The sequence below is a fragment of the Sorex araneus genome, chromosome 3 (assembly GCF_027595985.1).
Source record: "Sorex araneus isolate mSorAra2 chromosome 3, mSorAra2.pri, whole genome shotgun sequence".
Taxonomy (NCBI): Eukaryota; Metazoa; Chordata; class Mammalia; order Eulipotyphla; family Soricidae; genus Sorex; species Sorex araneus.
In genome coordinates this window covers 172,063,071-172,083,960 of record NC_073304.1, presented here as the reverse complement: position 1 = coordinate 172,083,960, position 20,890 = coordinate 172,063,071, and the positions used below count along the sequence as shown (strand labels likewise).

At 64.0% G+C, this 20,890-nt stretch overlaps 1 protein-coding gene across 1 annotated transcript in view; it reads right to left on the bottom strand.

Annotated features, from left to right (window-relative positions):
* GRIK4 (glutamate ionotropic receptor kainate type subunit 4) overlaps positions 1-20,890 on the bottom strand; it is a 213,570-nt gene that overhangs the window by 68,409 nt on the left and 124,271 nt on the right. The window contains 2 exon segments of the mRNA XM_004604757.2: positions 14,698-14,751; positions 17,822-18,000. Coding sequence (XP_004604814.2) covers positions 14,698-14,751; positions 17,822-18,000 — 233 coding nt within the window.

Below are 20,890 nucleotides of genomic sequence, written 5' to 3'. Positions count from 1 at the left end.
ACCCTCACCTCACACCCCCACAAGGCGGAGAGACAGCCCAGTCTTGCACACAGCCGTCCCAGGGTCGATCCTTGGCATCCCACGGGGTTCCCCGGGCATCCCTGGGAGTGATCCGCCAGCCGAGACAGGAGTCGGCCCCGAGCACTGCCGGGTGTAGCCCAAAGCAAAACGAACAAACAAGCAAAAGAACACTGTACTAAGGGCCAGCGCCAGCCCAGGCCCCTCCCCCTCCCCGCGGACCATCTGCTGACCGACACCCAGGCCTGCACTCTCTGCCGGCTGTGCTGTGCCGTTGCTCCTTGTGTCATAGTCTCAGACGCGGCAGCCTCCCACTCGGACCTGCCTGCCAGTTCCAGTCCAGCCCTGGCCCTGCCCCAGCCTTCCCCCTGCCAGTCCAACCCTGAGTGGACAGCCGGGCCCAGCCCAGGGCAGGGCTTCAGAGCAGATCTAAGACCGTCCTGTGCGTGCTCGGCTGCCCAACTCCCTCCCCGTGCAGGCCCCATCCACGGCCCCCTGCAGGAGCCCCTGGGCGGGGAGGGGCCCCTGGGGACTGTGTCACGGAGGGCGGGAGCCCTGCACTGTGACTGCATTTGGGCTTCGCCAGCTGCTTGGGTGATGGATGGGAGCCCTTGGCAATGGTGGAGCCAAAATTTTCCCTGCTGCGGGCCGGCCGGTGAGAAAGGCCGTGTGCACTCCCCGGCCTGCAGGAGGCGCTATGGCCCTGCTAGCCTCAGTTTCTCCCCTGGAGATACTGACATTCAGGAGCTCAAGCTCCGCCTTTCTCCATCCCGACCCCCTGGGCTCCGGGCCCTGGAGAGATCCATCATTGGACCCCGCTGGGCACTGGGGGTCCAGGTTGTTGCTGGAGGGGCAGCACCCAGCTCTGCCCGTCCCCTCTGCATGGCAGAACGGGGCTGGCTCCTGCCACCAGGTGTCATGCAGTCTCGGAAGCCAGCTCGCAGGTGGCCGGCAGGCCCAGAGCCAGGCCACCAGAGGAGGCCCTCTGACAGCTCACCCCGAGCAGACGTCTCGCGTCTGGACTTTCCTTCCTTCGAGCTTCAAAAGCCCGTGTCCTTCCCCGAGGATACACGTCATGCACTAGACATGCAACTGCAAACCAATCGTGTCCTGTCCCTAGGAGCTACACAGTGGCCAGGGCAAGGCCCTCGGGACAAGGCCCCGGGGCCACAGGTCAAAGTGGCCACTTCTCTCGAGGTTTCTGCGGACGGTGCTGAGAGTTGGTGGCACGTGGGGACCGGAAACAAGGACCGAGTGAGATGCAGGTGCAGAGAGGAGCCGCTCAGAGGGGGCAGCAGGGGACGAAGGCAGGGAACCCAGGGGCCGGGAGCGGGGGTGGGTGGGGGTGGGCACAGGGCCAGGGCCATCCTGGCTGCCTTCACGCTAGCCAGAGGGAAGTGGGTGCCAGGAGCCCAGCGGGGGCCATGGGAAGGCTACAGCTCCGACCCTCGGCGTGTGGGCAGAAGCCCCACCCACACGGGCCGGGCCTGTCCGCTGGCAGCGTGAGGCGGGCGGGGAGGCCCAGATGGTGACTAATTGAGCTGTTGATTCCGCTGACACCGAGTGTTGCCGGATGCGGGTGCGGGGAAGCTGGATCGCCGGCTGACAAGAGCACTCGCTCCCCCCGATGATGCTTGTAATACAATAGCACTTACCAGGGGATAATAGTAATGATGCCATTTGCCGTAATGCCTTTTACTCTCAGTCTGCCTCTGCCTCGCAAACATTCATTCGATCCCTGCCACACCTCTCAGCGGGCCGCATTCCTCAGGCCGGGAGGCTGTGTGGGCACTACCGTAGCCTTGCAGAGCCTCGGTTTCCCCCTTGGCTCCACCAGGAACCTACTGATGGAGCATCCTTGGGAGAGAGAGCCGGGGGCTTCTAGCGACACTCCCAGGCAATGATATTCTGCCCTGAGTCCCAGAGTCTCCCTCCTGCTCCCTGGCTCGGTCTTCCTGCCCCTCGGTAATGGAACACACTCACCTGCAGAGTTGGTTCAGAGGATGGGGGAGCCCCCTGATGCCCCAGACTATGGCTTACGGGGGCTCCTTCTAAGGCCCCGGGGCTGAAAGAAACCCCGGGCTCTGAGAGCAGGTGCGTTTCCCACTGGGCAAAGCCCTGAGCCCTTCACAGCTTCCTGCAGAGAAGGGGGAGGAAGAGGAGGAGGAGGAGATGGAGAGGAAGAAGAGGGAGAGAAGATGAGGAGAGGCGGGAGGTCGCGGGCACAGGTGGGCACGGTGGGAGCCCCCGGGACTCCCTCAGAGCAGGTGTGTGCCCCGTGGGACACACAGCACCACAAGGTGAGACGGGCCCAGGAAGGCGGGTGGGCTCCCCCAGACATGGGCCTCAACAGCTCGGGGCCCCAGGCTCCCGCCTGAGGGACTGGCCACCTCACCAGCCCTGCTCTCGGGGCCAGTAAGCTTCCGAAGGGGTCCGGCCCTCAGACTGAGGAGCAGCTTAGCCCAGCCTTATCCCTCCAGTGGGCAGGAGAGACAGCCATTGGCAGACGCCTGTGAGTGGCTGCGGCAGTGACCCGCCCTCTCTCTGGACGGTGGGGCTTCTGAGTCTTGACTGTGTGGACGCCCAGGGCAAGGCAGGGCTCTCTCGTCAGGAGCTCGATGACCTGGGGCCTATTTCCAGGAAAACTGAGGCTGAGCCGGCCCTGGTGGGACTCGCTTCTCAGCTGGACTCAGCAAGAGGGGACATGGGTGGACAGGTAGACGTGAGGGAGAGAGAGTGAGAGGGTATGACTCCGTGTGTGAGAGGATACGAGTGTGAGAGGGTGTGACTGCGTGTGTGAAAGAGGATATGAGAGTATGAGAGGGTATGGCTGTGTGAGAGAGACTGTATGTGAGAGGGTGTGACTGTGTGTGAGAGAAAATACAAGTGTGAGAGTGTGACTGTGCATGTGTGTGTGAGAGAAGATATGCATGTGAGAGCGTGTGGCTGTGTGAGAGAAATTGTGTGAGAGCGTGTGGCTGTGTGAGAGGGAGTGACTGTGTGTGAGAGAAAATACGAGTGTGAGAATGTGACTGTGCATGTGTGTGAGAGAGAGAAGATATGTGTGTGAGAGGGTGTGGCTGTGTGTGTGAGATTGAGACTGTGTGTGAGAGGGTGTGACTGCATGTGAGATTGTGTGTGAGAGTTTGACTGCATGAGAAAGACTGTGTGTTAGAGGGTGTGACTGTGTGTGAGAGAGAATACGAGTATGACTGTGGCTGCAACTGTGTGTAAGAGAGAGGATATGAGTGCGAGAGTGTGTAGCTGTGTGTGTGAGAGAGACTGTGTGAGAGGGTGTGGCTGTGTGCGAGAGAGGATATAAGAGTATGAGAGGGTCTGACTGTATGTGTGAGACTGTATGTGTGAGAGGGTGTAACTGTAAGAGAGACTGTGTGTGTACAGGGTGTGACTGTGTGTGTGAAAGAGACTGTGTGTTTGAGAGGGTGGTGACTGTGTGTGTGAAAGAGAGGATGACCTGCGGGACCTGAGCTGGTTGTCAGGCTGTTTGTCAAACATTAGCGGCACTGTCTGATAATTGTTTCCTCCCATGCAAAGCTGAGTCTTGTGGTTCCGACTGAGCTTATGTGTGTGTGAGAGGATATGAGAGAATGAGAGGGTCTGACTGTGTGTGTGTGAAAGGTGTGAGAGAGGGGGATGGCATGGGTGTGTGAGGGAGGGATTATGTATGTGGGAGTATGTGAGGATGTGATTGCATGTTTTATGTGTGAGAGGGTAAGAGGGTGAGACTGGATGTGTCTGAAAAGAGTATGTGAGAGTGACAGTGAGAAGAGGTGATTACCCATGTGAGAGAGTGTGGGTAAGCATGAGACTATGTGACAGGATGTGACTGTGTGTATGAGGGTGTGACAGGGTATGGTTCTGTGTGTGTGAGAGAGTACATGAGGATGTGAGAGTGAGACTGTATGTGTGAGAGTGTGGGAGGGAGTAGGAATGAGTGTGAGTGTGCAACTGTGAGTGAGAGTGATTGTGTATGAGACTGTGTGTGATAGTGTGTGAGGAAGCGTGTGTGTATGGGAGTGTTAGAGCAAGTGTGTGTGAGAGTATGAGATTGTGACTGTGTGAGAAAAAAGGGTGTGGGTTGTGGCAGTGTGAGTGACTGTAAATGTAATTATGAGAGGAGAGCGTGTATGAGTATATGATCGCATGACAGTAAGTGTGTGTGTGAGAGCCAGTGTTATGGGTGTGAGAGGGAGAGTGACTGTGAGCGTGTTGATTCTGTGTGTGTGTGTGTGTGTGTGTGTGTGTGTGTGTGAGGGCAGCAGACACGAGGAACAAAGTTTCAATTTCGATTAAATGGATGATACACAAATATCTCAAATTTGCTCCGGGGAGCCCCGTGGGACCTGCGCTGGCTGTCAGGCTGTTTGTCAAACATCAGCCGCGTTGTCTGATAATTGGTTCCTCCGACGCAAAGCTGAGCCTTGACATCCCCCCACAAATGCTTTGCGGTTCTGATTGAGCTTCCAGGCGCTAACCCCTGCCGGCAGCCCCCTCGGGGGTGAGGACCAAGCGGCTTTAGGCCCCCCTCCGCCTGGGTAATCAGCCCTCACTGTCAGCCTAATTGGGTCACTTCCTTGTTCAATGACCCCCTCGTTCCCAGGGCGCCTGTCACGGTCTTCCAGGAAATTGACCGCCACCCTTTAGGACGCAGCGATGGCGGGTGAGCTGGGTCTGACTCTCGTGGAGGTCGATGAGCCCCCGCAGGGACCTGGCTGGGGACGCAAATGTGACTGTTCCTCGGGGGAGTCTCCCGGGCAGTGTGGGGTGGCTGTGACTGTCCCCTGCCTCCTGGGGTTGCCATGGGAAGGTCACGTCTCTGGGGTCCCTCCCAGCAGGCTGGGTGGCTGGATTCAAACGTTACTCCCCTGCACCCCAGCCCAGTGGGTGTTGCCTCGGAGCTCTGGTAAGAGTTGGGGGTTGGGGAAGGGCCTGGCTGGTCCTGAGGACTGTGGGGCGGGCAGAGATGCCCCCCCACCCCCTGGCGTGTGGCAGACGGGGGCTGACAGCAGCGTCTCAGAGGACAGCACGCCCCGGGGTGGGGCCCAGACCTTGGGTCAGTGGTGGTCTGCAACGGCCAACCCCAGTGGTGCCAGAGCCCTGGGGCCTCACAGCAGGCTGGGGCGATGGCCCGGGCCCCCTGTGCTGCTTCCGGCTCCCCTCTCTCCGTCACTGCAGCCCGGCATTCTTCTGCGGCCCCCCTTCCAGCTCCCCTTCCGTCCCTCCCTCCTTCATGTGTGTGGGGGCCGGGGTGGGGAATCCTGGCAATATCTGGCCAACGGGGCCAGGTGGGTGGGTGCAGGGCTCAGGCCCAGAGATGCTTGGGGCGGGGGGGTGGGGTGGCCTTGCGGTACTGGGCATCAAACCCGGGATCTGGCCCACGCGAGGCCTGCCCTCAGCCCTCGGGGCTTCCCCATTCTGTCTGACCTCCCACTGATAGGTCACAGGGAGCTTCCCGAACACGCCCTGCCCGGCGCCCCTCCTCTGAGCGACCCCCGCCAAGGACAGACCACCCGACGGCACATGGAGTGGCCCGCGGCATCGAGCAGGCAAGCCACTGGGCCTGGGGTTTGACCCCAGTCAGCTGGGCTGAATCCACACACAGGGGAGTTCCCCAGTGCGCCCCCGGGCTGCCTGTCCCTCCTGAACACACCACCTCTGCCAACGAGCCGTCTGGAGAACACCGCTCTGGAGGCCCGGCTCTTCAGGGCTGCCGGAACTGCCGCCTGCCAGGGTCTGCATTCGGGGGGCTGGCGCCCTGCAAACTCAGACCCACGGGGAGCCGTCCCTCCTCCGCACTCTCCCCGCCACACCGGACACACGTTTACTCGCCCACGTGCACTGTGTTATACAGAGCTGGTTCTCCTAAGACTCAGTGAAGGTGATGTATGTGGAGCGCCTTAATAATTTCACAGTAAACTACGCTTTAGAATCGATCGCGCGGGCACTGGAAAGTTGCCCGGCTGATGGATGGCAGCTGCTGGCGATGGGCGTGAGTGTGCACGTGTGTGTCTGTGAGTGGGGTGTGTGCGTGGACACACTACGGCAGCGGCACAAGCACCCTGGGGATTGTAGTTCCAAAGAGATCGGGGCCAATTCTGAACCATTTCCAACAGTGCTGGGGCTTGGGGGAGCTTCGAGGCAAACGGGAAGTTAAGCGGGGAGGAGGGAGATGCAGGGTGCGGGGGTGTGGAGGGGGGCAGGAGGAGGAGGAAGGCAGGGAGGGAAAGGATGGTTCTGCACAGGGCAGCCTAAGAATCACAATTCCCGTCTGACAAGGGGGAAACTGAGGCTCCAGCAAGCGAAGGGGCAGGACACGCATCCATGGACTGCACAGAGGGGCTCAGATTCAAACTCAAGGCCATTCGGACCTGGCTACCCCCGCCTCCCGCCCTCCCCACAGCAGCTACTGATCGTCGGACTCAGCCCAGCCTTTCCCGTCACCCGCCTCCCGCCAGGCCCTGGGGACAGTAGGGGCCTGCGACAGCCTTTCACAGCGATGCTGAAATCCTAAAGGGCAGCTTGTTCCACAGGCCCCAGGACAAGCATGTCAGGGGTTGGCCAGAGAAGGCCCCTGTCTTCGCAGCCTCACCTGGGCATGTGGCAGCCCGCGCAAGACGCACAGGCCACTCAACACATCAGCTGGATAGTCACTCTCTGCCTCATCCCAGCTCAGGGACCCCACCCACCAGCCCTGTCCCCTCAGGGGTCTCCACCCACCTGCCCTGTCCCCTTAGGGGTCTCCACCCACCTGCCCTGTCCCCTCAGGGGTCCCCACCCCAGTCCTGTCCCCTCGGGGGTCCCCACCCCCCAGCCCTGTCCCCTCAGGGGTCCCCACCCCCCAGCCCCATCCCCTCAGGGGTTCCCACCCACCAGTCCTGTCCCCTCAGGGGGTCCCCACCCACCTACCCTGTCCCCTCAGGGGGTCCCCACCCACCTACCCTGTCCCCTTAGGGGGTCCCCACCCACCAGCCCCGTCCCCTCGGGGGTCCCCACCCCCCAGCCCTGTCCCCAGGGGTCCCCACCCCCCAGCCCCATCCCCTCAGGGGTCCCCACCCACCAGTCCTGTCCCCTCAGGGGGTCCCCACCCACCTACCCTGTCCCCTTAGGGGGTCCCCACCCCTCAGCCCTGTCCCCTCAGGGGGTCCCCACCCACCAGCCCTGTCCCCTCAGGGGTCCTCACCCCCCAGCCCTCAGCCCTGTCCCCTCAGGGGGTCCCCACCCACCAGCCCTGTCCCCTCAGGGGTCCTCACCCCCCAGCCCCATCCCCTCAGGGGTTCCCACCCACCAGTCCTGTCCCCTCAGGGGGTCCCCACCCACCTACCCTGTCCCCTTGGGGGTCCCCACCCACCAGCCCTGTCCCCTCAGGGGGTCCCCACCCACCAGCCCTGTCCCCTCAGGGGTCCCCACCCCCCAGCCCCGTCCCCTCAGGGGGTCCCCACCCCCCTGCCCCGTCCCCTCAGGGGGTCCCCACCCACCTGCCCCGTCCCCTCAGGGGGTCCCCACCCACCTGCCCCGTCCCCTCAGGGGGTCCCCACCCACCTGCCCTGTCCCCTCAGGGGGTCCCCACCCACCTGCCCTGTCCCCTCAGGGGGTCCCCACCCACCTGCCCTGTCCCCTCAGGGGGTCCCCACCCACCTGCCCTATCCCCTCAGGGGGTCCCCACCCACCTGCCCTGTCCCCTCAGGGGGTCCCCACCCACCAGCCCTGTCCCCTCAGGGGGTCCCCACCAGCCCCCTGCAGCCCGATCTCAGACCCTGAGCTAAGCCACCAGGCCCTTCCTTCTCCATCTGCTCACCCCGACCGAGGTAGGGCGTCTGTGCCCAGGCACCCACAGGACCGGCAGGGCTGCACCCGGCACTCCTGCCCTTTGGGATTGCCGCGTGCAGGAAGGTGTGCTGCTCGCCTGGCGGCCCCGGGCCCCAGAAGCCTGCAGGGTCCTGGCCGCCTCTCTCAGAAGCCCAGGAGGGGTTGGCGCTGTCGTCCTCAAGTCCAAAGCCCGAGGCAGGCGCCAGATCTCAGCAAACCGGCCCGAGACGAGGCCCTGGCACCTGGGGCCCATGAGAGTGCGGGGCAGGGCACCCAGGGACGGGTGTCCTAGAGGACGGGACCTTTCGGGAGGGGCAGGAAGGTGAGCAGGGCAGTGGGCACAGACGGCAGCAGAGGGGCAGAGGGGCTGGGCCTCCCCGTGGGCTGCAGTGCGGGCACCGTCCCGACAAGCCCGCAGGAGAACAACGCGGCTCTGTCCACTGCGCCGAGCAGGAGCCCGGAGAGGCCGGCGGGGTACGAAACCCTCGGAGCGGGGGTCGCCCCTGCATCTGGCTGGCGTCTGGGGCCTTGAGGGGCTGTTCCCAGAGCAGAGACTGCGCTGCGGGTCGTGTGGGTGCGCCACACTGGAACACCCCCAGCTCTGCAGGGGCGCTGTGAGCAGAAACAGCCCACACGGGTGGGACGGGACACTCAGGTACAGGCCCGAAGCCTGCGAGGAGAAGGTCTCGCTTGGGGGTCAGGGAAGGACCGAGCAACCTGCCTCTCAAGTCTCCCCGGAGTGCCGGGAGGTCCTGTGGGAGACCCGGGCAGGACGCCCCCAACAGCCACGCCCCCTCAGGCCTGTGCCTGCTCCCGGGTGCCGCCCACTTAAAATACCAGCCTGGTGGGGGGCGGGGGGACCACGGGAAAGAGCTCTACTGACCTGGCACCCAAAGAGCCCCTGCCAAGCCTGCTGTCACCCACGGGCCGCCTGCCCGGGGGTGGGGGCAGTGACCTTTGACCCCTTCCCACCCCCCCACCTTCTTCCCTGCAGCCTTGGCGGTCCCAGCCTCTGGCCCAGGGCCCGCGTGCACCCCCTGACAATACACTAGGGTGGTTTTATCTCTTCTGTTCGGCAGTGACTGCAAATCTCCCCGGCTTCATTAGCAGCTGGATAATCCCTCCAGATTTATTAGCTCAAATCGGCTTCCTCCTTCACCTCCTCTCTTCAGTTACTGCCCCGCAGGCCTATGATATTCTCTCGCTCTCGCTCTCTCTCTCGCTCTGTCTCTCTCTCTCGCTCTGTCTCTCTCTCTCTCTCTCTCTCTCGCTCTCTCTCTTTCTCTCTCTCTCTCTCGCTCTCTCTCTCTCACGCGCACTCTCTCTCTCTTGCTCTCTCACTATCTCTCTCGAACGCTCTCTCTCTCACTCTCTCTCTCTCTCTCTCTCTCTCGCTCGCTCTCTCGCTCGCTCCCTTGCTTGTACCAGCCAGCCGCCACTGGCTGGGTTTAACTGCCCATTCCCAGCCATCAATACCCTCTGAGGGGCTCTCGGAGACTCAGGAACTGCCTTCCCGGCCGCCGAGGCTGCCCCGTGACGGGCGCCAGGGCCCCTCCTCCGTGCCCCCCCTCAGTCTGCCATGGAGGCGGGTGACAGCCGGGGCTGAGTCCCAGGAATGGAACTGTAGGGAGAAATCCTATGCCACGTCCCACCTGCTCGACACCCCCCACCCCCCGCCCCAGGCCGTCCTGTGTCTGAGCCCCCGACACACCCACCGTCTCAGCAGGTGCAGAGGTAGACGCAGCCTGGGCGCCCGATGACCGTCAGCGAACAGGACGACCCCACACTCCCCGGACACTCGACTGAAATAAACACACCCTGTCTGGTGCGGGCACGAGCTTTGGGGGTCCGTCAGAGGAGAGCTTTGGGTGCGAGGTACAACGTGTCCTCTTTGGAGGAGGGGCCCGGGAGTTGGCATAAAGGGGTCTTGACAGCAGGCTCAGCTCGGGGATGCTGACGGTGGCGACCGTGGCAGACCCCCACTGCGTCTCTCCACAGTCCCTCCGAAGGGCCGCAAGGGCCCACTGCAGGCAGACAGTCCAGCAGGCATGGCGCCTCCATGCAGCCCACCCTGATTTAACCCATGGCACCACATATGGTCCCTTAAGCAGCACCACGGCCCACTCCTGAGCACAGAGCCAGGAGCAGACCCTGAGCACTGCTGGTGTGACCTCAACATGACCAAACAAAAAGGCGGATTACATGTGGGCGATGTATTTTTCCATAACAGAGCAGAAACGTTTATGCGGGGGTACAGCACGGACGATAGACTGGTGCGGCCCTGAGGGGAGCCAGGCAGGCCGACACCCCGGCCCGAGGGCGGCTGAGCAGGGCGGGCCCGGAAGGGGCTGTGGACGTGCTCCCAGCGTTCCGAGCAGCGGGAAAGCAACGCAGCATCGATGGCAAACTGGGACATCCCAGTCATGTATGTTCATGGGAACAAGGACGTTCCACAAACAAGGGCCGAGGACCCCGGCGCCTCGGCTGCCCCCGCGCTTCCTGCAGCCTCCCCTCTCCTCCACCCTGCCGCCCACATCCTGGGTTCGAAGTCTGACCTCACTCTCCCCACCCCAACCTGCTCCTTCATCTCTGGGTCTCTGGCCACGGCACCCCCAGGTTTACCCGGAGGTCACTGTGATAGGGACCCCCACCCCGGGCTGACCCTCTCCCTGGGTCCCCCCACACACACACACACCCAGGCTGCACTCCGGCGGCACTGGGACCCACTGAGGCAGAAGCTGCTTGTTGGACGCAAACCTGTGACCGCACAAACGGGGCTGAATTGAATCAAACCTGCAAACAGGACTGAGGAGACGTGAGCCCCGAGGCACACAGTGGCCCCGGTGGCTGTCCCTAGCTGCCCCTTAGTGACATCTGTCTCAGAGAAGGTCAGTCCTTTCTCCCAGGAGCCCCTCAGCGGGCTCCCGCTTCCCTGGGGTCCCTCCCTCAGCCTGCCGCTCCCAACTGCCCTGCCGGCTCCACTCTGTCCCTGCCTCGGTCACCGAGGCCCAGGGCAGGGCACCCCCTCCCTCGCCCTGCCGGCCAGACCCCGCCGGGGAGAGAGGAGGAGTTCTTCCGGGATCCGAGACTGGCCAGCTTAGAAGTCGGGCCCATGATGGATGGTCTCCCGATGGGCAATCATGGGTCGAATGCAAGCCGGCCGACCCCATTCATGCACCACTGACGCCCCCAATCAATCAGCCTCTCCGTGCCTGGATGGGAGCGAAGTCTGGACTTGATCAATTACTTAGCAATGACTGACTCAAGCGTCCCCGGCCACGGCGGGCTCGGCCTCACGCGACCACCGAGCTCTAGCTCTCGGGGACTAAGTAAAAGGCACAAGGGCCGTCAGGGACGGGCGGCCACGCCAGGCTCCCGCTTCCCTGCAGCCTGCGGAGTGTCGGCAGAGCCCCTCAGACTACGGCTGCCCCCCTGCCTGCCCCCGAGGCAGAGCAGTGCCCCCTGATGCGTCTCTGAGTGAGGCCCGGGAGGCCCAGGGGCCTGTGTGGGGTCACGGAGCCCCACAAACCCAAATCCTCAGCCCTGCCTGCGCCTTTCCCGCTCACTCTGCCACATCGGGCCGCACTGCACCCCTCAGCTGCTGCATCTCGGGGCGAGATGACTCAGTACCTGGCCCCAGGCAGCTCCTCCTCTGGCCCGAGTCCGACCCTCCAGCCCCCAACACAGGCCTTTCCTCCTGACACATGCCCGTGGCTCTCAGAAGGCCCGGGCATGACCAAGAAGCTTCCAGAACATTCCCTCCCACAGGTCTGCTCGAAACCCCGACGCCTAACCCCAGTTCCCCCATCACCACCCTTGCAGCTCCTTTCCTGATCGCCCCTCGCCGGCCTACAAACAGGGACTGCCCTGTGTATGGAGCTCTGACTGAGTGCTCTCAAGAGCGTCTCGTTCTGTGCCCCCCAATAAGGAGAAAAGCTCGTAAAAATAAAATAAAATCTGTACTACAGAAAATACACGCGTGCGCTCACACACACAGAACATGCACGCACACACAGAACATGCACGCACACACAACATGCATGCACACACAACATGCACGCACACACAACATGCATGCACACATACACAACATACACGCAAAACACACACAACATACATGCAGAACACACACACGCACAAACGCCTAGAGACACAGAATGCTCTGCAACCTTTAATGCACTCTTACTTGTCCCTAAACGTCATCTCATTTTACCCCTCCCTGCACCTTTACTAAACAATCAGAAAATGTGGGCTCAGTCAGTGGCACCCGCTCACCTCCAGAGTCACACACGGTGACGCCGAGGCCAACTCGGGGCTCCCCGGGGCACCCCAACTCCACAGGCCAGTGATGGAAGAACGGCCACCACCATCACAGGTATGCCCCGGTGCAGTCTCCCCACAAATCTCCCCGCTAAGCCACCGCGTCCTGGGCACCCAGGTCCCCGAGACCGGGCCGCCTTGCAGCTGCTCGGTCCCCACGCCCCTCCCGGCTGCCCACTGCCCCCCCTCCCGCTGGCCCATGGCAGGAGCACCCCGCCTGTTCCCCGTGACCCCAGGCTGCACTGTGACTGCTCCTCACTCCGCTGCCAGCTGCCGGGGCTCCCCAGACCCCCCTCCCTGGCCAGGCCTGCCCTGAGTGTCCCTGTGCGTGAGGGTGGGTGACAGCAGCAGCGCGAGAGGCTGAGGGGCCAGCACAGCCGCTGGGGTCTTACACTGGGGGGGCCTGAGAGGGGCCGGGAGGCGGGGCTGTGCTTCTGCAGAGGCTGCCGAGGCGGACGGGAGAAGGGGGCTGACCTGGGGAGGGGGTGACGGTCCTGGACACGAGCCAGGTGAGCTGGCAGCAGGGCGGCTGTGGGGGAGGGGGGTCCTCAGGGCAGAAGAGAAGCCACACAGGGTTCTCCAAAGTGACCTTGAACTGGGGGCCAATGTCAGAGGGGGCTGCAGTGGGGCAATCCCCCGGGACCTGCGGAGAGGGACCAGCTCTGAGCATATCACAGCCTGGGGAGGACTGGAAAGAAGGACCCAGAGGGCGGGCCGCCCTCTCCGCCTGGCTAAGCTCCGTCCCCGGGACCCCAGGAGGGCCCCTGCACTGTCTCCTTGTCCCCTAGCCCCACCTCATGGCCCAGCAGGCCTTCCCCTCCAGGTGACCTCTTCACGGCGAGATCCAAGAGCCACGGCTTATGGGATGCTACACATGAACACGCCAGGGACCAACTCGCTGCATCTGCCTCTCCCCCTTCCCCCCCCTCCCCGCCACCCGCCTCCAAGGGGCCCACTCTGAGGACAGCGGCAAGCAAAGGAGTGATGATTCTGCCACATGCCACACTGGAGAAGAGAGAATCTCTTCCCTGGAAGGGCCACATAATCCCAGATTTCCAAGGAGGAGCAAATGCTGTTTCTTATTCCGGAAGGTTCTTCCTTCAGCTGTCTAGAAAGTCCAACTTGTCTTTGAGGATGTCCCCGGGGGTCCCTTTCCTCCTGGCCGCCCCAACAGGACACATAGCCGGGCACCCTCTCTGCTGTCCGGGCAGAGCTGACCGCTCACCCCGACGCCTAACCAGGCTGGACTCTTGTTCCCATCCTCCTCCCGAGTGCGGGGCCCCTGCCTGCTTCCGCCCACGCCTAGGATGCAAAGCAAGCCCCCGTTGAGGAAAGAGTGGGCACGGCTCTCTCTGTGGCGACCCGCCCCGCCGGAAACACACAAACGCAAATCGAGAGGGAGGCACCCCTGGCCGGCAGGAGTGCAAACTACCGCTGGCCTCAGGGCGTAATTTAGAGCCGAAAGACGGTGAACACACAAGGCCACAGGCTGCATTCAGAAGGCACTCTCGAAACGACGAAAGCAGGGACGGTGAGCACGGACCGGGGGTGGCTGGGGGGTGTGCAGGGTGGGGGTGGAGCGCCTGGTCCGCCAGGAGACCTTCGGGGTGAAGGAAAGACTCTGCATGCGGACTGCAGAGCGTTTCCCGGGGGTCACCTTTCAGCTCCTTCTTGGGGCTGGAGCCCGGGGCCTGCCACGGGCCAGGCATATCTCTGCACCTCCTTCTCGACGTAGAGACTGTGATGTCACAGCCCGCCCGGGCGCATGGGTCAAAGGCCCACCCACGGTCCCTCTCGGGATGCGTTCTGCAACTTCCCACGTGAGTCTTTAGTCCTTTAAGAACAGACACAGGCTTGTCTTGTTCAGCTCGGGGGGCCACGCCCGGCGGTGCGCAGGGGTCACTACACGGGGTGTCGGAGGTGAAACCCAGGTGAGCCCCTCGGAAGTCAGGGGTCCTGCCTGCGGTCCTGCGGGGCCCAATGGCCTTGGAGTTCTTAAAAAAAAATAAACCCGTTCCTCAGGCTCTCTCTGCCCTCTCGGGCACACGCAGGCACGTCCAGAAAGCTCCCGCAGACGCAACCCCGTCATCTCAGCACCACCGCGGCTCACGGACAGACCCTTGACCCCGTCAAACAGGAAAGGAAGCCCAGGCTGGGGGGAGGGGCACACTCCTGCAGACACAAGGGGTCTCCAGAGGTGGCCCTGGGAGGTGCCACGTGCCACAGCTCTGTCCCAACCCTCCTGCGCATCCAGCCCCCAGCCAGGCGCGCCCCTCATCAACGGATCTGCTCCCCCAGGGTGGGTGGCACGACCGGAGGCCCGAGGCGCCCCGTGCCCCTTCTCCCAGCTCAGAGAACCCGGGAGGCACAGCCCCACGGCCCTGGACGGTGGCGCACGTCCCGCACGCCAGCAGCCGCTGCTGCTCTGCCGCCGTCTCCCCGTCTCCCGTCTCCCGGGCGTCATTCCGTCACACCCCACCGCTCCCAATTAATGATGCTCTGCCAGGGAGGTGAGCAGCGGAAGAGGCTTACCAGATTAGTGAAGATGTATGTGTAATAGGCGGACACCATGCCCAGCTCGGCGGCCTGCAGGGGGAAGAGAAGCGGCAGGTAAGGGACCCGCCGAGGGGAGCACCAGGTTGCCCTTGGACTCGGGCAGAACCTCCCGGGGGGCCGGCCCCTGCCCTGAGTCTACACGGGTGGCAGCTCCGTGCCCACATCTGTCCACCCGTACCCGGTGCTCTGCAGGGCATCCCACGGAGGGACTCCACCCCACGTGGGGGGCCAGGCAGGGGGGCAGATAACCAGAGACCCCCCCCACCACAGTGATGAACAGGAACGAGACTCTGGCGTCTCCACTGTCCAGGCTGCTCTTGACTAAGGAGCACATTGCAGAGCCCTGGTCTCCCCCAGCCCGGGGAGAGGCGAGGAAGGCCAGGTGGGCAGGTTGCCTTAGAGCTCCCACCTGGACCCCCAGACACAGCCTCCAGGGCTGCAGCAATGGGAGTCCGCACGCTGCGACCCGGACGTCACCCGGGGAGAGCCTGCTGCTCCCGGGGCCTCGGCGCTCCTGACAGTGGGTTTGATTTTCCTGCTTCCGCAGCCAGCAGCTCCGGGAAGCAGCAGTGGGCGGCTCTGGTCCTGAGGAAGGAGCCTGGGGTGTGGGGGGGGCGACACTCTCCCCCACAAAGCCTCAAGCACTCGGGCTTCCCTCTTCAAGGCCCCATCGCCACTGCGTACAGAGAAGCCAGGGCTGGCCGCCCCTCCAAGGGACGCGACGGGCAGCGGGACCCGAGGTCCGGTGGGGGGACAACGGGGGCATCGCCCACAGCCCGCGGCCACCTCCTTGTGCGTCCTCCCCCACCTCTAAGGGGACCAGATGGCGCGGAAGACGCCCTCGGTGCCGGAGCTGTGCCCTGGCCAGGCTCATGGCTGGGGTGCGGGGGCAGCCCCTAGTCCCCGGGCCTGGGGCGGGGGCCAGGAGTGCACCATCAGATGATTAATACCTAATTTGTGAAATCTGTTGGCGCAAAGATCTAAGGCAAGAGCTCCCTGGTTTTGTGACCCGAGTTCTGGGTAAACATGGAGTTCGGTGGTGGAACAGCCGCTCAATAAAGTCAGGGATTACCCGGCAAATCCTCCTGAAATCAAGAGACAGCGGGTTCTGCCGGGCGGGGGCTCCTGACAGCTGCCCCACGCTGCCCGCCCCCCCGGCTCCCACATGGAGGCATCACAGCCCCTGGATACGCCCCCCCCCGCCCCCCGTCCTGCCCCTCCCCGAGAAGGAGCAGCCCTGGCGTGTTTGCCTGGCATTGCAGGGGGAAACGCTCAAGCGGGGAGAAGGAGAACTGGCTCCTGGAAGCCTCGGGGGTCGAGGGGTCTCACTCAAGGTCAGCGGCAGATCACCAGTGATGATGGGGACGCGGAGTTTTCCCCAGAGCACAGCCCGGGAAACAGCGCCAGGCCCCAAACGCCGGGATGGGCCATCAGGGGCCTTGCCTGGAGGGGCACAGCCGGCCCCCTTCATGGCCTTCTCCAAGGGAGGGGCCAACGGTCTCAAAATCCTTAAAAACACGCACATCTTTAGCCCAGGCACCCCACGTCTAGAGATTCATGCTGAGGACACGTCCACGGAAGCACATGAAAATTTATGTTCCAAGGCTCGCCTGCCAGCACTGTTTACTCGGGCGAAAGACGGAAAAGAACCCTCTCGCCACCGACCAAGGCACCAGCCGGGTAAATCACTGGACGGCCACCGGATCAGAAACGTGCTGGTCATTAAAGCTTCAGGAGAAAAATATACAACGGCGGGGAGGAAATGCCCAGCCAATTATTTGGTGATTAAGGGGGGGAAAAAAAAGAGGCAGGTTCTGGAAGAGGATGTGCAATGTGAGGGCAAGTCTGGGAAGTGAGGAAGGGGCTTCACCAGGGAGGGAGAGAGAGAGACGAGGCCTCAGAGCGAGACCGTGCTCTCAGGGACGGGGCGGCCGACGCACGCACGGCCTTCTCAGCGCCCGGCACTTGGAAAGTTTCAACGACAAACCAGACCTGGTGTTTTTTGTTTCTGCTTTGAGGAGCCGGGCAGCCAACTCTGGGAAGCAGGAGGGGTTCCTGGGCCCGGGCACACAGCGTCAGGGATGTGAGGGTGGCCCCCCACCCTCCCACACCCCCGACAAGGGGGTGCCCAGCGACCCAGCCTGGGGACTGTCCTGAGCTCAGCAGAAACAGCCTCCCTCACTCGGACCTCTGGGGCCCTGAAACTAGGGGTTTGCAGGCAGGGAGGGTGCTCACGGCCCAGGCAGGGGAGAGGGGAGGGAGAGGGAGATGCGGCATCTACGGGCTGAGTGGGGTGGAGACAGACGGAGTGGGTCTGGAGTTCCGGGAATCACTATAGCAACAGGCTGAAGGGCAGTGCTTGGTGCCGAGAGGCCTGTTGAAATCTCTTATTAACTCGAGACCAAAACCAGCCGAGAGGGGAAGGGCGGGGAGGGGTCTCAGAGCTCCCCGCAGCTTGGCAGAGGTTAATGAGCGGCCTGGCTCCTGTTCAAGATGACAGTTGTGCGTTTGAGCATGCCATCAACGCGGCGTTTGAGAGGCACCAGGCCTGCGGGTCTGGGGGAGGTGCAAGAGCTGGGTGCGCCTGACCGGGGGAGGAGAGGGGGGGTCACACCTGGCCCAGCCAGCAGCCCGGGGTCTGACCCGGGTGCGTGGACCCCTGGCCCCGTGCCTTCTCTCTGACCCTGTCTCTCAGCCTGGCCTCCCTCCCACGATCCCAGCACCTGCCTGCTCTGACAGGGCTGCTACCTGCTGCCTGCTCTCTGACCTGCTGCCCGGGCCTGGGTCCCCGCGGAGGGAGTGGGGGCGCGGACATGGCCCCACTGGCTGCGGGGTTGAGGGACTCAGACACCGGCCCTCTCTGCGTGGGACCATCTCGGTGAGTCTTGGTTTCTGACCTCTGCCAGCCCCCGGGGATGGTGCCGTGGAACCACACAGGGCACTGGGCAAAGCCCAGAGCCCGCGGGCTGCCCCCAGCGTGGACACAGCTACCAGCGGGCTGGTCAGAACACGGGCCGTCTTCCATCCCACCCGGCAGCTGGCCTCTGCGCCCCTCACCAGGCCTCCCAGCCCCGCGCCCCTCCCTGGGGGCCGCCCTCACCTTCAGGAGGATGGTGTGGGACATGGAGGCGTTGGCGTGGATGATGATGGTGGCCGTCTTGTCGTCCCGGATCTCCTTCAGGAGCGGGGTGGGGTCCCGGCTGTCGTCCAGCATCCGCACAGAGAGGGTGTCCTTGGAGATGAGGAACTGCCGCAGCAGCTTCTCCAGGTTCAGAAGGCCTGGTGGGGGAGAGCACGTCCGGTCAGGGTCCCCCAACGCTCCCCCAGCTGGCAGCCGCGCCCGTGTGGGCCATGTGGGGAGGGCTCCAGCTGTCGGGGGGGGGGGCAGGGGCACGTGGGTCCTGGAGGCTGGCTGGGAAGGCGACCAGACAGCCCGACTCTGCCGAGGGCCCCCGACGGGCAGGAGGGCGCGTGGGGGCAGCCGGGGGCCAGGGCACAGGGCCCGGCCTTGTCTTGGGGAATGCCCGGGGTCATCCTCTGTAAACTCCTCTGGTCTCGGGGGAGAAGGGCAGACACGGAGCGGGGTGGGGGGGATGCAGTGGGGGGCGGGGCAGGCCGTGAGTCCTTCCCCACTTTACCCAGAAGGACACGAGGTGCCAAGGGCGGCAGGACTCGCCCGTGTGGCACCGCAGCTCTCGGCTCCTATATCTGGGGGCGGGGGTGGAGAAGCACCGGAGGGGGCTCAGGGAGGGCAGTGCCTGCCTGGCTGCTCCCGTGTGAGATGAGGGAGCGACCCCCCAAAGCTTGCCAGGGGCTGGATCAGTGCGTGGGGGGGGGGGGGCGGGAGGCTCTGTGCTGAAAGGTCAGGAGCAAAGACCTGAACAGTGCAGGAGGGCACAGACGTGGGCGGGGAGTCACAGCCGGACTTGCTTTGCCAGAGTCTGAGGGGTGGAGGGGGGCTCTCGGACCCTGCGAGCGGGGAAGAGGCCCCCAACTCCAAGCTTGCACTGTCTGTGGATGCAGGGACGCGGGGAGCACCCTGGCCCCAGAGTCAGGAAGAGACAGAATCGTCTTTATTTTAAGGGGGGGGGGCCACATTCAGCAGTGGTCAGGGCTCACTCCTGGGAGGCTCCAGAGACCACCTGGGATGGTGGGGATCGAACCCACTGCACGCAGAGTGCTAGCTATTCCTTCCCACTGTGCTAGCACCCTCCGGAGCCTTCTGAAGCTTGCTGCGGGGGGAACAGACCCAGCAGGGGGATGGCCGGACCAGAAACCTCATGCGGTCCAGCCCAGAGGGTCCTGGACTCTGGGAATCGCGAGGGGACCCCTTTAACATCCAAGGCTGGGCAAGAAGTGCAGGAGCCAAAGGGCAGAAGTCCCCTGCGGCCTGGCCCTCTGTGTCCCGAGGGCTCGGCCAGGCCAGCGGCCACTAGCAGGGGGGTGCACAGCTGCTCTCCCCATGCCCGGCAGGGCCCTTGGCCCGGCCATGGCCAGCGAGGCAGGCGCAGGGGGGCCTGAGAGCTGGTCAGTCTCACTCGGGACTCAGCAGGGCCCGGACCCATGCCAGGCCCTGCGGGGAGGAGTGAAGGTGCTTCTGGGGTCGGGAGGGTGTGGGGGTCGGGGGTCGGGGGACATGGGGGGCTGAGAAAGGCCCAGGTAGGACTGGACAGGCCACGCAGCCAGGGAACGCAACAGAGGGGATGCCAAGAGCCCCAGATCAAACCAGACACCTGTCCCTACGTGCACCTCCCTGTCCCCCCACCACCCGTGCCTCCGGAAGTGGTGAATATTCTCAGGGGACAGGAACCTGCCCAGGGCGCTGACCTCAGGGCGCTGTGTGCCCTTGCAGGCCCCAGGGGCTACTTTCCAGACCTCTCCATGGAAAAAGGATCTGGGCCAGGGGTCAGCAGACCAAGCTGATGGCCTCAGAGGGTCTGTTTCCAGGCACGGCCACTCCCCCGGGCTGGGCTCTGCAGACAGGCACGGCCACTGGACAGGGCCTGGTCTTGCCACGGCGATCCCCCAAGGACCCAAGGAGAGGAGAGCTGTGTGGGGCGACTACCCAGCATGCCATCCCATCGGGTCCCTTCTGCCCTCTAGCAGGGAGGGAGGGGACCTTGGGCCCATTTTCTAGACGGGGCCAGAGGGGCTGTGGGTACTGAGCCATTTTCCAAGATCAGAGGCAGCGATTCCGAGTCGAGGTGCTGGGCACATGGCCCTGCGTAGCCACTGAGACGCGCAGACACACTCAGGCGGGCGGGCGGGGGCCGAGAGCAGCACCCGCCTTGCACGCGGCCGACCAGGTCCCATCCCTGGTGCCCCGTCTGGTCCCCAGAGCCCCGCCATGAGTGATGCCTGAGCACAGAGCCAAGAGTAATCCTGAGCACCGCCGGGTGTGGCCCAAGGCCCCAAGTCGACCAACGGCTGCTGGAGGCCGGGGGCTCCGACAGCGGAGTCAGACCCGTGGTCACAGCGCCAGCGGACGGGGCCCTCTTGAGGGCTGAGGAACCGGCTGCAGGGGCTGTGCACGCAGAAGGCCTGGGTTCAAACCCCGGCACCGCACGGTCCCCTGAGCACCGCCAGCCGTGGCCCCCAACCAAACAACTCAAACGAAAAGGCGGCTCCGCGCCGGGCGACCCCACAGCCCCAGGGCCAGGTGGTGAGGGGACCCCTCCTCTCCCAAGCCCCCGGGGAGGGGCGCGCACAAGGCCGTCTTGCCTCCCCAGGAAAGGGAATGGCTGCAGCCGGAGACACAGCGCGGCCGCCCAGCCCCGCTGATTAAAAATCCACCTCGGGGCAGCAGCGGAGCGAGCGGCCGAGTCCCCGCGGAACACGCTCGTCTGCGCCTAATTGTGGCGGCTGGAAAATAGAATTCGGTTCTGGGCGCCCCGCGAGCCTCCGCCCCGGCCCGGCTGTCCTTGCCTCGCTGCTTCGTCCTTGTCCTCTGCTTGGGCTGTTAATCCTCTCTGCCCTCCAGCCGCTCGGCCCCCCCTCCCCTCTACCCCCACCCTCGCCCGGCTCCAGGCCGGCAGGGGGAGGCCCGAGTCCCCGGCTGGGTCATGGCCGGGACAGGCGGGCAGCCTCGCGGGCCCTTCGGCCACCTGGTCTCAGGACCCTGCAGTGTCAGCCTGCCGCAGGCCCCGGGGCACGGGCTGCACTTCTGCTT